Consider the following 17,010-nt stretch of genomic DNA (forward strand, 5'->3'; position numbering starts at 1 on the left):
ACTCTAGAAGGAACAGGGCTGCAGTTTTTACATTTTTACCACTTTCATTTTTGTATTTGCAATTGCCTTTACTTTCTATTTTACTTAAATTATACACATTCCTAACATTCTACTGCTAAGTCACTTCAGTCGTGTCCGACTCTGTGTGACCCCATAGACGGCAGCCCACCAGGCTCCCCCGGCCCTGGGATTCTCAAGGCAAGAACACTGGAGTGGGTTGCCATTTCCTTCTCCAATGTATGAAAGTGAAAAGTGAAAGTGAAGTCGCTCAGTTGAGTCTGACCCTCAGCGACCCCATGGACTGCAGCCTTCCAGGCTCCTCCGCCCATGGGATTTTCCAGGCAAGAGTACTGGAATGGGGTGCCATTGCCTTCTCCTAACATTCTACTACAACTATTCATTTTTGTGTGTAACCTGCCTTCTTAATCTACATTCATATTAATATAGTTGTTCACAATCATAGCTCTTCATTTTACATTTTAGATTTTTTTCACTTAACCTACAGTTCCAGTTATCACAAAGCTTTCCGTGTTTTTACAGTCTCCATAATTATTTTAATGGCTGCATGATATTCCAATGTGTTACTGTACCATAATTTAGCTAAATATCTTAACATGGAACATTCTGGATTGTTTCCACTTCCAATGAAAACAATGCTGCAGCGAAGACTTGCAGTTATGTGGCCTTGTTCGTTCCGCTGCTTTTAATCATACTGTTGAATCATATCTCCGGGGTCCCACCGAAGCAACCCTGATTCACATAGTATACCTACTGCTACCAGCGAGCACCAAATTGACCCTAACCAGAGATCCCGGGGGCGGGGCGGGGCCTCCGTCCTAGGGGGCGTGTCCAGGGCGGGGCCGAGCGCGTCCCCGCCCCGCGCTGCGCCCCGACGTCCCGCCTGACTGAGCCCGCGCGCCGCACGCGAGTAGACGGTCTTCCGGGGGCCGGGAGAGCTAGATTGCTGGGCTCGCCAGCTATGGCTACGTGGGCGGGGACCGAGGTCTCGGCGCTGAACCCGCTGCGCGCCCTTTGGCTCACGCTGGCTGCCACCTTCCTACTAACCCTGTTGCTGCAGCTCGTGCCGCCCGGCCTGCTTCCGGGCTGCGCATTCTTCCAGGACCTGATCCGCTACGGAAAAACCAAGGAAGGGGCGCCGCCGCGCCCGGCCGCCTGCCGGGCCTTTGATGTTCCCAAGAGGTAACCGTGCCCGGGCGCGAGTCCTGGTTGCCAAGTCAAGGAGAGCCGGGGGCGCCTTGTTCGAGCTGCCGGCAGGGGGCAGCAGAGGCGGGCACGGGGCCGGCGCGGACAGGATCTGGGAAGCCCAGGCCGATTCCCCGAGGCGGCGTTACCCCGGCCCGCCCGCCCGCAGCTGCACGAGTCTGCTCTGCGGCCCTAGGGGCGGAGTGTCCCGAGACACCGAGGAAGCTGAGCCACGCGCACCTCCAGGGGCGCAGGAACGTAAACTTGTGGCCTCAACTTAGCCTTTCCTTCGGGGGAAATGGCTGCGCTTCCAAATTTAGGCTTGGTCCCCAGGTGGTAAAGTCTCCTTTGTCCCTAATTTCGCTTTCCGCCGTCCTGCACTCTAGGGACTCATAACCTAACTTGAGGTCGCCGAGACTCACTAGAAATGAAGGCAGGCCCTCCCTTCTCTCGTGTACCCTGTTTGTCTCCCTCACAGTCAGCAGTCAGGACGAAGGGTGAGACGCTGGTCACTAACAGACGCCACCTCCATCAGCCGCACCAAGGCAGGTGCCCCTGAAGAAAGTTGCCCAAGGTGGCACGTTTAGGCAAGCGTGGTCCCTAAGCGCATCGCTCAACAGATTTCATAACTAAGTTAAATGAGAGATTAAATCGTTATGCCTTCAATATAATTGTTGAAGAAATTGTAAGGCTTATTATAGTCCGGGGATTTTTTTTTCATGTGTTTTCACTTTAAATTTGGAACATAACTGAGAAGAGTGGGCCAAACATTTCTTGATGGTAGGTATATAACAGTGGCGTTTTTTTGGAGATACAGCCTAAGTTGGCGTTCAGAAAGGAGTATGGAGAAATGTGATAGGGTTTCTGATGTACTAAAATACCTCGATTATCGCTTAAACGACAAATAGGCTGTTCCCCAGGTCTGCAGATGGGAACAGGTGTAAGTAAACTTGGCTTCCCACTTCTGACTGTTGGAGAAATACTCGCCAGATATAACATTGAGAAGCGACCGCTAGGTCATTTTGGGGAATGAGGCCCTGGGAAGAAGAGCATGTGCCTGTTAAGTCACTTCAGTCGTGTATGACTTTTTGCGACCTCTTGGACTGTAGCCCGCCAGGCTCTGTCCATGGGGATTCTCCAGGCAAGAATACGGAAGTGGGTTGCCAGTCCCTTCTCCAGGGGATCTTCCCGACACAGGGATCAAACCCACGTCTCTGTCTCCAGCACTGACAGGCGAGTTCTTGACCACTAGCGCCATCTGGGAAGAAGTAGATGCTTCAAACACTCTGATTAAACCTGTTTCTTAGAGGCTCTTTTTAAGCTAAAATGTCCTGTCAACCCTATTTTTAATCAGGATTTGAATATAGTAAGTACTTTTCTACTTCAGAGCAGGGACATTCCTAGATTGTCATTTTTTTAATGTTACAAAGTGAAGAAAACAATTACTTGTTTTGAGAGTGAATTCTAACAATTTACTTTCTGAATTTTAAAAAAGATACTAGTGTCACTGATTAAAGGGCAGATTTCAAATCATCTCCTGCATTTACCTGTTTATTTGGCTCCCATACCCCACCTCTTAATACTCCAGTCTGTGGTCATATGGTAGCCAAGAAAGATTTTGTACCTTTTCCTTATTCATTATTGCAAAATGGGTACTCTTTGGGCTGCTTGTAATTTCTACTATATTATAAAATAATTTATACCTTTTTCTTCTTCCAGAATTCTGGAATGGACCATCCTATGGTGTTTTGTGTGACTTTTTTTCCCCTAAATTGAAGCTGAAATTTCTTTTCATTCTAGAGCAGGTACAATTATTCCAGGCCAATAATGAAAGTCAAAAATGTCTAGATGCTATATTGAAGTACTTTTCCTTGTTCAAAATTCAATAGTACTCTTAAAAATGAAAATAAGCCTATAACTTTTACACTTACAAACAGGCAGCTGTGAATCATGTTTCTGTACCTAAGAGCTCAAGTTAATTTGGGAGGAATTATTTTTTCATAAATGGTAAAGAATTAAACCTTAATTGAGTTCGTGGAATGTTTGATTCCATAATCCCTGTCTGGTAGATTTTTTTTTTTTTTAATTAAGGTGATACTGCCTTTCTTGTTTTCTTTTGGTTCCTGAAGTTTTGACTTTCCAGAAAGTCTGAATAAATACCTGACCTCAAACATGAGTCACAATGCTCTTGACTTTCATAGTGCACATGGAAGAACTTCTGTTTCTAATATTGCAAAATATTATAGAAACATTTTAATTAAATTCAGCTCTAGAGACAAAGAGAGTCATCCAGTCTTTCCCTACTGGGGTTCAGGGATTCTAACCAGAAATCTAGGGGATCTATGGATAGAACTCAGTGCAAATTGGATTGGAAAAAATTACATCTTTATTTCACTAATCTCTAGCTGTAATTCACCATTTTCTTAGTGATGAATGGAATCAACAAACCACAGTAGAATTACCAATATCTGCAGTAGAATTGGCAATACCTACAATTTAATACTATATTAAAAATTTTGAAGAGACTAAGAACATTTTCATCACTATATAAAAATACTGTATTATCATCAGTCTATTATTTAATACATTAATTAACCACATATATCACAAATGTTTCTTAGTGGTTGTGTTACCTATATTTCAGTATAATTGGGTTTCCTCTGTATCCCCATGTGTTTTAGGCTTGGGAAGGGGTGTGCTGTCTTCACCAGACTGCCAGAGGAGTCCATGGAAGAAAAATGTCAAGAATCCCTACTCTGGACTGTAAACTCCATGTGTTTACATTTGTCTTGTTTGTTGCTATATCCTAGGCTCAATGCCTGACAGATAATAAAGTCCTCAGTCGATGTTTTGAATGAATCAAAGAAAACAGATTTTAGGTTTGATTTATTAACTTGACTAGTTTCTCTGAAAGTAACTGTGGATGAGGTACCTTCTCTTTCATTCATTTATTTATTTAACCAGTGAGATAGAGTATGTACTATTGCCAAGAGCTGTTCTAGGTTCCTTGGAGCAGTAAATATGTAAACAAATCTTTTAAAACAAGCAAGATAATTTCATATGGTAATAAGTGCTTCAGAGGAAATCCAGCTGGTTACTTGATCATGAGCAAGATGTGGGTGGCAGTGACTGCCCTGGAAAGGATGATCAGAAAGGGGTAGGGCAGGAGATGAGTTCATTTCAGGAGGCCAGAACAGACACTGGGCTTTATGGACCATGGTGGAGATTAGATTTTATTCTGAGTGTATGGAAAGCAGCTTTAGGATGGGGAAATGGGGGTGTGGCATTATGTAATTTATGTTTGAAAGAATGACTCGCCATTGTGTGGGAAAGACTGGATGAGAGGCTGTTAACAGTGGTCCAGGCAAGAAGTGGTAGTATGGATTAGAGTGTTAATGTAATAGAACCTATTTGTCATATAGGTGGTGATGATATTAAAGCACGTAGCATAGGGCCAGGCACCCAGACAAAACTCAGTAACCATTAGTTTCCTTCCTTTGTGTGTGTGTATGTGCGTGCACGCTTGTGTCCAGTCAGTCATGTCCAACTTTGTGACCGCCTGGACTGTATAGCCTGCCAGGCTCCTCTGTCCGTGGGATTTCCCAGGCAAGAGTACTGGAGTAGGTTGCCATTTCCTCCTCCAGAGGATCTTCCCAACCAAGGGATTGAACCCACATCTCTTGCTTGGCAGGCGGATTCTTTACCACTGAGCCGCCAGGAAGCCTAGTTCCTTCCTTAGTTAACCCTGTAACTCCCCTATCTGGTCCTGGGATCAGTTCTGGCAATCAGTAAATATGTATTAAATCAGATCATATCTCCTGGCTCAGAACTATCCAGTGGCTTCCAACTCACAGAAGAGTCTAAAACCTTGTACAATCTTGTTCTCACCACCTCACTGAGGTCTTATAGTTTGCCCCTCCTGTGGCTCCAGTCCAGTTTTCTGGGTCTCTCTCTACTTGTTCTTTCTCCCACCTGCACTGCCTGTTTCCTCTACCTGGAAAGCTGTTCCCCCAAATAGCCAGATGGTGTATGCTCTCGCTTCCGTATAATTCTGCTCAGATACTAGCTTGTCAGTGAGACCTGCCCTGTCCACCCTGTTTAAAAATATAATGCTGCATCTCCAGCATTCCTCTTCCCAGCTTTAGTTTTCTCATTAGCAGTTATCACCTACTGACGTGCTATAAATTTTACTTCTGTGTGTTACTGTGAGTATAAGCTCCATGAGGGCAGGAATTGTTGTCCTTTGTGTTCACTGCTGTATCTCCCGAGCTAGAGCAGTCCCTGGCTTATAATGGACATCAAACTGTTGGTTAAGTCAGAGGAGTGCTTGCTTGGTGCCCAGTCCTGTGTTACCGTAAGGGTCACCGTATCCTTGCTCCCAAGGGCTCATTTCAATTAAGCATAGTGCGAATGGAAGGAAAACAGGGAAGCGTATTTAGAACAGAAGGAAGTGGAGTTTTCCAGTCTGCTTTTGAGGCTAGAGCTGGGTCTTTTCAAAAAGAAATATGGGACTTCCCTGGTGATCCAGTGGCTAAGACTTCATGCTCCCAATGCAGGGGACCCGGGTTCAATCCCTGCTCAGGGAACTAGACCCTGCATGTGCAACTAAGAGATCGAGTGCCATAGCGAAGACCCAGCACAACCAAATACAGAAATAAATAGAGATACAACCTCAAATAAAGAGTGGAACACATTTCACGAAGCAGGAATCAGGCAAACAAAATGAGAGAGAGTGTGCAAAACGTAGGAATAAGAAAAGTCAGCCTGTCAAAACCCTATGGCACAAGTAGGGCAGAGCAAAATGTGGCTTAGCAGCTTATATCAAACGTGAGTGATTTGAATGACTCATGATTTGGTATAAATTGGTATGTGTAATGGTAGAGGTGGAAAAGCAGGTTCAAACAAGTCTCGATCACATGACCAGGAGCACAGCCATATAACTTTTAACTTCAGGGTCTTCAGGGCTGAGTCTGGAGCCAAACAGTGCCACTTACTGGTAGGCATTGGACAAGTAACTGAACCTTCTGAGCCTTAGTTTTCTCATCTGCCACGTGAAGATAACCACATAAACTTGCCAGGATTGTTGGGAAGATGGAATGAATACTCTTAACTGGTCTTCCCACAACTAGATGATCCTCTTACCTAAGTACCAGAGGGATTTTTAAACAGTGACCAAAATGAATGAGCTATGCTCGCTCGCTCTCTCTCACACTCTCTCTCACACACACACATTCTCTCACATACTCCCTTTTTTTGGATTGTGATGAAATATACATGACATAACCTTTTCCACTTTAACCCTGAGTATACAATTCAGCATCTTTAAGTCCATTCACATTGTTGTGCAGTCATCACCACTGTCCATCTCCAGAACTTTTCTGTTAGCCAGAGAGATTTTTAAAACAAATTATTCCTTCAAGTCACTGGGTTCAAACGCTTGCCCATCACACTTAAAAAGCCAGTGCCCTTACAGGACCCCATAGCATCTTCCCCTCCTTTTTCATGCTCTAGCACTGTCCATACATTGTTGTTTAGTCACTAAGTCATGTCTGACTCTTGGGACCCCTTGGACTGTAACCCACCAATCTCCTTTGTCCCTGGGACTTTCCAGGCAAGAATACTGGAGTGGGTTGCTGTTTCCTTCTCCAGGGGACCTTCCTGACCCAGAGATCAACCCCATATCTCCAGCATTGGCAGGAGAGTTCTTTACCACTGATCCACCAGGAAGCCCCACTATCTATGTAGGTGTCCTTTATTGTACCTCAGGGCCCTTGCGGTTGCTGTTTCCTCTGCCTAGAAAACTTCTTAGAAATTCACAACGGTTACTCTTGGTAGCCAAGCATCACTTCTAGAAGGGCCATCCTTGTCTACCCATCCAGAATGACGTCTCCTCTGCACCACCTCTGTCCTATCACCCAGCATCAGGCAGGATGTCTACAGATTGATTTGCTGACTCTGTACAGAAAGATAAACTTCAGCAAGCCAGGCACCTGGTCAGTTTGCTCCCTGCTGCATCTCCAGCTCCAAGAACATCACCCAGCAGGTTCGAAGTGCTCAGTAATTTTTTTTTGAAAAAATGAAGTAGGTAAAGTGGCTCTAAAGTTGCCCCTCAGAAGCTGTCCCCTCCTCTTTCCATGGGAACCTGCAGAGCAATGCTGCCATTCTGAGCTATTGGCTCAGACCAGACCTGGGCTCAGTTCTAGCAGGTGTATCTTAAGGAAGACTCTGGTAGGCAACCAAAGGCCAGGGTCTAGGCATGGGGCAGAGGGGGCAGAATCGACACTCATGCTTGAACTAAGCTCTTGAGCGTGAAGACCTGAATCAGGATTAATAGGACATCTCAGGACAGATCTAGTGACAGAATTTGTAACAGTGGTGGGAGAATTAAGTGGGTTGCTATGGAATGATCAGCTTAGATCAGCGTTAGACTAGGTTGTGGGCATGGCCTAGGGGACTGTGAGTTCTGGGACTTAGAAACATATTCTGGATCACCTAGAAGGGGAGTCTCTTGAGTCCGTGTGTAGTCTTCTTGACTCCAGGCTGTCTTACTGCATCACAGATTAATGAGACAAGAAGGAAGGCTTAGTATAACTGTGATGCTTTGAAGACCAGGGAAGGCCAGGTGATGTCCAGGCAACTTGCAGAGTCAGAAAGATTTTAAGTTGATTCAAATAGAGAAAACTAGTAGACAAATAGATAAAGAGACCTCAGAAAAAGCCGTGGCAGGCCCTCATACCATACCAGGTGGTGTCATTGCAGCAAACCACATAAAATCAACTCTGTTAATTGCAATTTTTGTTGCTTTTGTAGTTTTATTTCATTTGTTACTCTGTTGATGGCAACACACACACTGTACTTGTACTAGACTGTACCCATCAGGAGTTGATAGCTAGTTTTATGAGTTCTTATTTGTCATGTTATCATAGAAGTAATTTAGGTCAACACAATTTAGGAAGACACTAAATCAGAGGACCTATTTAAGGTTTCTTGCAGCCCTATGAGCCAGTGATTGTGCAAATCTTGTGTAACTGTTGTATGGCTATTGCAGCAATATTACTTGAGATTTAGAAATCTCCCACAGGTTTGGCTTGTGGTAGCACAGTCTAGGCTCTCCCTGCCAGGCCCTGGGGCCTTCTATTTTTGAGTTTGAGCCCAATTTTGTTACCTGAAGATAAGACAGTTAACTTTAATCTAAATTTAACAAGGCCATTCATGTTCTTATTAACCTCAGGAAACCTCTTTTTCCTATTAGTTACCAGTCTTATCATCTGAAAGGAAATTTCAAAAATCTGAACATCTGTAGGATTCAGGTTCTATTAAAAAAGCAAAACTATGCTTGCAGCGTGAGGGAAAAGAGGATGAGGAAGCAAGAAATAGTCTCTAGCATAATGGCTTCCAGTGGGTCTGCTTTGATCATTATCTAACCTGTTTTCTCTTTGCAGGTATTTTTCACATTTCTACATCATCTCAGTGCTGTGGAATGGGTTCCTGCTTTGGAGCCTTACTCACTCTCTGTTCATGGGAGCACCTTTTCCAAACTGGCTTCATGGTCTGCTCAGAATTCTTGGGACTGCACAGTTCCGAGGTAACAACTCCCTGGCTAATTCCAACCCTTGCGTCCTGTTCCTGACTTTCCTGCCTGCAGCAAGCTGTTCTGGGTACTTCGTAGCTTCTCTCAAGCTCTTCCTCAGCGGGTGAAGGGTGGGGGCAGAAAGGCTTCTGCGTGGATCATAGCCAGATGTCCAAGGAGGAGGCCTCAGGTCCTTCATTGAGATCACGGCAGAGCTGCAAGTCGACTCTTCATCCCTGACTTCCCAGCAAGTGCTGTGCTAAACAGCACTGACCATTCTCCCTCTGATATTTTTAGTACTGTTTTATGCAGAAGTCTTTACAATTAAGGGGAAAACTTTTAAGATTCCTCAGGTTTGCCTTGAAACATTTATCATATATGTAGTTCCAACCAAAATCATGCCTCCAGACTCCAGAAATTTGAGAGAAAATTACTTTTTGATCACGGATTAAAAATGTTTGTTATGCTGTGGGGCTTTGGTTATATAATAAAATTGACTGGAAGTAGTTGTTGACCAGATGATTACAAAGTAGCCCTTAATTGGCCTCACTGTGCCTTGAATAAAGGATACACTGAACGATTTAAAAAGTAAGGAATTGAAGGCGAAAACAACGTGACCTCACTTAATGTCAGGCAGCGGGAGAGGTGAAGAGTTAGAAATACATTGTTCTGGGGCTGTCTCTGTCCTTTGTTCCAGCAGCCAAACCACCAGCTCCCTAGGAACAATCCTTTTTCTGTATCAACAGAGGAACTTTTTGCAAAAGATGACAGTCAGACGGGAAACGTATGCGGAGCCCACTTGGGAGGGGAAGATACCAGAGCGAATCCCACTTGACCACTTAACACTTTACGCCTTCATTTGTGTACTGGAGGGTTCATGGGGTTCTAGTATTTGGACGGTGATTTCGAGGAGTTTTATTTGATTGTTTGTTTTAACCTGTTGCTGAAGAGTTAGAACCAGATTTTTACTACGTTTAAGAGAGAAAAGCAGGCCAAGCCAATATGGCAGAAGTCTGCATAGAACGTACCCTTCGGAGAGTCAGGGTAGGGGCAGTGCCAGGAAGGGAACCCAAGCGCCTGCTGGTTGTCTTCCATTTCTGGATCTGGTCATACGGGTTTAGTTTGTAAAAATCTATTAGGCTGTGTTCTTATTGTATATTTATGTTGTATGATAACAGGTTTTGAAAAATCTAGATTTTATGTCATTTTAAAAACCAGCATTTTTTCTGACTTGTTTTGGGGCAGAGGGGCAAAAGGCAGATAGATAGATCTCAAGGCTCACAGTCCCCCAAAAGTATCATTTTCTCCCCCTTAGTATGAAAAGAAATGCACAATTCTTCCCACTCCATTTTCATGCCCCTTTCTGCTTCTGTACATTCCTGTGTCACGTGTCCCCCTGACCTCAGGCATCCCACCAGGGGGCCTGGCTCAGAAGTCATCCAGGAACTCTTCCTGACCGTCTTCAAATGGGACCCAGAAAACCCATCTTCAAATGTCAGGGACCCAGAAACTGGAGTTGGGTTCTGAGAGCACAGACCCTTCCCAGCCCCATAACCCAGACGGCTTTCACATCACAAAGTAGAGACAGGAGACCTGAGTTCGTCTCCACTCTGTCACTAGCCAAATTCCTTGACTCACTTGGCTCACTTCCTCATTGCCACTAAAAATGGAAGTGTTAGACTGGATGATATCTGGTACCCTTTCCTGGCTCTGATCTTGTTTAATACTGCCTAACAGTAAGGGCGGACATAACTTTGGATTATCCCTGGAGAGAGATGCTGAGCATGTTCCATTCTGAATCGTAGGGGGTGAGCTCGCGCTGTCTGCGTTCTTAGTTCTGGTGTTTTTATGGCTGCACAGCCTGCGAAGACTCTTTGAGTGCTTCTACGTCAGTGTCTTCTCCAATGCCGTGATCCACGTCGTGCAGTACTGTTTTGGACTTGTGTACTATATCCTTGTTGGCCTGACTGTGCTGAGCCAAGTGCCCATGGACGGCAGGAATGGTGAGTGGTCATTGGGGTCCGTCAGCTGAGTCACTGAGTATGTGAGAGACTCTCCCCACCAAGCAATACGGAAGTTGGAAAGGAAGAGACCTGCCCAATCCGCTTGGCATGTGAGGAGTCTGGGCTCTGCCTGTAGCTTTAAAAACTCTACATACCTGGAGGCTGTCATAAAGAGTGAAATAAGTCAGGAAGAGAAAAATAAACATCATATATTAACGCATATATGTGGGCTCTAGAAAAATGGTATAGACGATCTTATTTGCAACCTAGTAGAGACACAGATGTAGAGAACAAATGTGTGGACACCAAGGGAGAGAGGGATGGAGTGGGATGAATTGGGAGACTGGGTTTGACACTGTTGATACTATGTATAAAATAGATAACCAATGAGAACCTACTGTGTATAGCTCAGGGGACCCTCCTCAGTGCTCCGTGGTGCCCTAAATGGGAAGGAAATCCAAAGAAAGAAGAGGATACATGTGTATCTATGGCTGATTCACTTTGCTGTACGGTAGAAACTAACACAACATTGTGAAGCAGCTGTACTCCAATAAAACTTTTAAAAATTAAACCAGTCAGCATGCCCAAGGGCACCCAGCAGGTACACATCACGTTAACCATAACTGCTGAAACCCGAGAGACGCCAACATGAGCCGCAGTGCCTTCAGTAAAGAGAGTGAAGTGCAGAGTCCTCTGGAGGCTCAGTTTAGGGATGAAGAAATGGGCCATGAGGTTTCCCTCAGTGGCACTGAAATCAGTGAACTTCTGTGGGTTAGTCTGGAAAGAAAGAGGCAGTGTGGTCAGGAGTAGAACAGGAAGCAGGGGAACTCACTGGAGCAGGAGAAAGGCGAGCCAGCCCAGTTGTCTCACCAAAGCCTCGTCATCCTGGGGTGGAGGGTGAGGAAGGTGAAGCTGTTGTGCAGGGTGAAATCATGGAACACCAGAGGAGGAAGGGGTGGCCCCAGCTCCTGGTGACAAGTTGGGATTTGAGAGGAGGCAGGGAGCCATTCTATTGCCATTTAGTTCTTGTGGTGGTTCCCCTTACGAAAAGCTTTTCTCAAGTGAGGCAGCCTGAGAGGGGAGGGCAAGAGTACTGTGGTAAATCAGTTGTGTCTTAACACTTCCGAAGCTCTCACTTGCTAGGAAGAGGGAAGCAAAATCACAACCTTGGTTTGTGAGGAGGAAATGAAATGTGATTTTGGGGGCTGGGGTGCTGGAGGGGAGGGAGGATGGGATAGCTAACATATTTGACCACCTTTTTTTTTTTTTTTTTTTTTACAAAAACGGTGTTTATCATAAAGAATCAAGTCATTTTGGGTGATTGAAGTGAGTTTTTAGTGCTGAGGTTAACTTCATCTTGCACCGTTAGTATCCATCAGCCCACACATGCTAGGGTAGCTCATTCACAGCTGTTTTCTCTAAGCCCAAGTCTGTCTGTTTCCTAAAGCTGCTCTATCCCTCCTCGTCAGTTGAACCCATGGTCTGGATATTTCCAGTACTCAGTGAGTGAGCTTTCTCCACAGGTTTGATTTCCACGCTGAGTGCCCTTTGATCAGCCTCTCTCTGTTGCTGTACGACCACCCAAGGCTTCCATGGCTCGAGGAATGATTTTAAAGTACGACTTACCGATAATCTTTCTCAATTCCTGAACTATTTATTGGCTCTAGCCACACTCAGCTGGCATCTCTCCATCTGACTTCTCTGAACTTAAGTCAGTTTTTCCTCCCTCAGCTTTTGGCTGTGGCATTCTTTTCGGCCCATGTCACTATTTGAGCTGTCATTCCTGAAGAACAGTCCTAGGTTTTCACCCTAAGGAACTTTCCAGAGCACTTTGGTAACCTACTGACTTGTAAACTGTCAGCATGACGTGTCTCTCCTGGAGTTTCCTCTGCTAGCCTGGACCCCAGCTCTTGCTCTTCCACCTATAGAAACAGTCAAGGAAAGGCTGCTGAGACACCCACAAAATAGCTTGTAGATACTCCTTTCTGAAGCTCTCTGAGACTTGAGTTTCACCTACCTGTCCTTCAAGAGGTCATCTGCAGTCATTTGGGGCAGGCTGGGGAAGACTGGTTTCAGGAATTCATTGGAAGAAAGCACACTGGGGCATTTGCCAGCTTCATGGTCTGATAGACGGGCGCTTGGGAGTCAGATGGGCCTGAGTCTGAATTCTGGCTTATTTAATTAATCAGAGCTCCAGGACCTTTATCTGGAATTGGGGACATACACTGATTTCAGAGGGTTCTTACGAAAATGGGAAGAAAATGTATCTATAAACTACCCAGATTTTCACATCTCCTTGTCTTCAGAGTCTAGAGGGTCTGCCCCTAGTCACTCTCCATTATATTGTTCTGTGGGGTTTTTTCTTCAGAGCCCCATCTCTCCCTTATATTATCTTGATTACTGATTTTTTTAAACTTGTTTCATCTCCTGCTACTAGAATGTGAGTTCATGAGGACTAGGATCTGACCTGACTCCCACTGCTTTATCCCTTATGAGAGATGGAACACTCAGTAGACAATCCATAAGGAATGAATAAATAAACAAATAATTACTACACAGATTAGACCCTCAGTAAATAGCCTTCTGCCTACCTCCTCTTTCCTGTATTATAACTCCAACTTACTCTGAAAAATCTTTTTTCCTCCATAGGTAATTTCTCTGCCTTTGGAGTAGGTGACTTGGCAGTGAGGTGAACTCCCCACCTTCTAACCCTATGGTGACTTGCTCTTAAAGGCCCCTGTGATTTAAAACTGGTTTTCATATTTTTTTTGTTTTTAACTTATAAAAATATAACCACTTAGTTAAATGGCTAAACCTAGTAAACAGTAAGAGACTTATCGTTTTTAAAAGAAATTAACTCAATTAGACTTTGATGGACTGTCATTAGTTATTAGCTGTCACCAGCTGAGTCCTACTTCCAGGTACCCATATGGAATAGCTTGATCCTTGGTTCTCGTACCTAAATCAATTTTTAGGGGCTCCCTCTCGGCTCCAGAGCCTAGGCTCCTCCCCACTGTCAGTGGACAGCTTTGTTTCCTTCATTCAAGTCCCTGACTCACCTCACTGCTTCCTGCTGAACACAGGCAAGTCCTTAGTTTGCTTTTCTGATGCCAGTCCTTAGAAAACCTTCATTCTTCCGATGTCTTCTTAGTACCTGGAGAAGAAAAAGAAAGATGGAACTTTGAATGTTTCTACTCCTGAAACAAAATCTCTTGACTGGGTTCTCTCTAATCAGAACAGGATATCGCTTTGGTCTTTACCTTGCAGTTTACATTCCCTTTTTGAGAAGCTCCACCCCTCACCTTTACTTCCAGTGATTTTCTTCATTGGCTGGAGCCAGTCAAGTCAGTATTCAAAGTTTCCCTAGAAATGGCTCAGGTGAGATCCTTCAGAAGGTGTTTTTCTGACAGCAGACTGCAAGAAAGAAGACATCAAACCAGGCTTAGCAATAAAAATGCAGAGTGGTCTCACCACACGAGAGTACATCACAAGAGTGGGAGCTGACCCACAGAGCTGATCCCCGTGCCTGAGGCACTTGAAGAAGGAGCAGGAGGATGTGCCGACCTGGAGTTCTCCGCCAGTGAGCCCTGAAGCTGCCCCTAGCTGAGGAGCACACCTCCTTCATCCACAGGGACGGTGTTCTCCCTTCTGTGCTTGGGAAGTGATATCAGGGTGGTTTTCTAGTCATGAGGAACCGAATAAGTGGATAATTGTGTTCTGCAGACTGTATGATTTTTTTAATGCGCTGAGCCTCTGAAGTTTTGCAGAGTTGGTTAATAAGGTCATTCTTATTTCTGTAGTCTATGTGATAGGGAAGAATCTCTTGATGCAGGCTCGGTGGTTCCATATCCTCGGAATGATGATGTTCATCTGGTCATCTGCCCATCAGTATAAATGTCATGTCATTCTCAGCAATCTCAGGAAAAACAAAGCAGGTAAGATATCTTTTAGAACCACTGACTGGGGTTTTAGCCCTCAGGAGTTAAATGTACTTATTCTTTCTCTCTTTTCTTTCCTGCCCTAATTAGTCAACTAATCAATCTATCAAATACTCATTTTGACAAGACTGTCTGGGTCTTGATCTTCCCACCTGTAAAATGAGAGCATTTTACTGACAGCCCTCCCTGCCACCATCTAGCCCTGACATTCTGTGACTATTCTGTGCCCATGTGCGTATATGTGTCTAACCAGCATGTCAGCACTACCATTACTATGCCAAGTTAGTATCGTTCCAGCCAAAGCAAAAAAACTTAACTTTTTTAGTTAGCTTGTATTGACTTACCACAAATACAGTTTTTATTAGGCTTTTGAAATAATAAAATTGAGCAGTGCTACTCAACATTTATCAGGCACTTGTTTTGTGCCAGCACTGTTCTGAGTTGCTTTATGTGTAATGTCACAGTACTCGCTTGAGGCAAATATAGTCTTACCCTGATTTTACAGGTGAGGAAACAGAGGCACAGAGAGGTTAAGCAACTTACCTAAAATTGCACAGCTTGTAAGTGGCAGAGCTAGGATTCTAACTCATGCAGTCTGACTCTGGAATCTGAGCTCTTCATCACTAGCTTGGAGGATTGTTGGAGAAAGAGGCTTTCTTTTGTGCCTATTTACAGTTAGTATAACTTCAGTCTGTGACTTTCTGACATGCAGTAGGTTGACAGTGGAGGTGGTGACAGCATGGTGGTTTGTACAGGTCTGTGACATCCTTTTCTGGTTGAGTTTTTATAAATGACTTTGGGAGCAGAGTGGTAAAACTCTCTTCTAGCAGCTTCAGATGTTAAGGGTATCTTCTTTTCCCGTTTCAGGAGTGGTCATTCACTGTAACCACCGAATCCCTTTTGGAGACTGGTTTGAATACGTCTCTTCCCCTAACTACTTGGCAGAGCTGATGATCTACATTTCCATGGCTGTCACCTTCGGTTTCTACAACTTAACTTGGTGGCTCGTGGTGACATATGTCTTCTTCAGCCAGGCCCTGTCTGCTTTCCTCAGCCACAAATTCTACAAAAGCAAATTCATCTCCTACCCGAAGCACAGGAAAGCTTTCCTGCCATTTCTGTTTTAAGTTAACCTCCAGTTATAAAGAATGCAAACCAAGTGACGGGTTCAGTTCCTAAGGACAAGCAAGTCTAGAGACCAAAGTACAGTTTCTATGGAATGGCTTGAAACTCTCTGTTCCATTTCTGTTTCCAAAAGCCTTCACTGCATGAGCAAAGACATACCCCTCCAGAAAATGAGTCTTCAGAGAAGAAATCCTTCCTCCCAGCAGACCTGGGAACGCTGTGTGTGCTTTCTGAGATGCCCTATAAAACCAACCAGCTGCTAAAAAATAAAGAGCAGATGAGATTTCAAGCTGCTTCAAAAACAAAACCAGCCAAGAATATATGAACAGCATCTAACAAATACATACATATACAAAGGAAGAGATAAGCTCACGTTTGGCTTTGTTTTTGCTCTGGACAAACTAACTAGATAGCAGGATAAGCAATATAGTAGGTGCTCAGTAAATGCGTCTTGCATTTCAGTTAAAGCAGAACAGCCCTTGAAAATAACAGCAATGTATAATTTCACACTGATGGATTCAGGGGAAAGTGAGTTTATTGAAGTTATTTTATGCTTATTACACAAAGATTACCAGTAATGTAACCATCAGTAGTCATCTCCCCCTCAAATCACAGCTTAACAGAAAGTTTGAAACCTCTTTTATTTAATACTTTTTTGATATCCCTTTCTAGGGAGTACCTTAAAAGTAAAAGTATCAAAAATAAAGTATTTTTGTATTTATGCATAAAAGCCTTCATGAATGGCACTGACACTCCAGATCGGATAGCGCTGTAGCCTCATTCGTACGTAGTTACTTAGATTGGATTAATAACTGCCTGAGTTTATTTTAACTTAATAGAACGAATCCAAAGATATTTAAAGTTTATACTGACAATAGCTTATTTAAAGAAAATACCCGTCATTCAATCAAGTAGATATAAAAGCATAGTGTGAAAGTAGAAAATAATACCATAGTCTGAGCGGTGTAGTAAAAACTGCACATTTGTGCAACATAAGATTTACTGGCTTATTGGCCAAGGTATTAACTGTTCCTTTTATACAGATGTTTTATTATAGTCTAAAAGTTTTGTGCTCAGATAGTGATGGACAGGGAGGCCTGGCGTGCTGCGATTCACGGGGTCGCAAAGAGTCAGACGTGACTGAGTGACTGTACTGAACTGAACTGATACC

General features: G+C 44.1%; 1 protein-coding gene across 1 annotated transcript; it reads left to right on the forward strand.

Moving 5' to 3' along the window:
• The first annotated feature begins 930 nt into the window (after positions 1 to 930).
• SRD5A3 (steroid 5 alpha-reductase 3) lies at positions 931 to 16,569 on the forward strand. The gene is made up of 5 exons (XM_004009832.6): positions 931 to 1,200; positions 8,646 to 8,788; positions 10,579 to 10,776; positions 14,577 to 14,711; positions 15,582 to 16,569. Exons 1-5 carry the CDS (start codon positions 980 to 982, stop codon positions 15,839 to 15,841), a joined length of 957 nt encoding a protein of 318 aa, XP_004009881.3. The 5' UTR covers positions 931 to 979; the 3' UTR covers positions 15,842 to 16,569.
• Positions 16,570 to 17,010: the final 441 nt, after the last annotated feature.

Source organism: Ovis aries, chromosome 6 (assembly GCF_016772045.2).
Source record: "Ovis aries strain OAR_USU_Benz2616 breed Rambouillet chromosome 6, ARS-UI_Ramb_v3.0, whole genome shotgun sequence".
Classification (NCBI taxonomy): domain Eukaryota; kingdom Metazoa; phylum Chordata; class Mammalia; order Artiodactyla; family Bovidae; genus Ovis; species Ovis aries.

Bases quoted from the DNA above. Each gene is read 5' to 3' on its own strand.
- SRD5A3 (XM_004009832.6), top strand. From the start codon at position 980: ATGGCTACGTGGGCGGGGACCGAGGTCTCGGCGCTGAACCCGCTGCGC. The intron at 8,789-10,578 runs GTAACAACTCCC...TCTGAATCGTAG, and splicing joins TGGGACTGCACAGTTCCGAG to GGGGTGAGCTCGCGCTGTCT. The intron at 14,712-15,581 runs GTAAGATATCTT...TTCCCGTTTCAG, and splicing joins TCTCAGGAAAAACAAAGCAG to GAGTGGTCATTCACTGTAAC.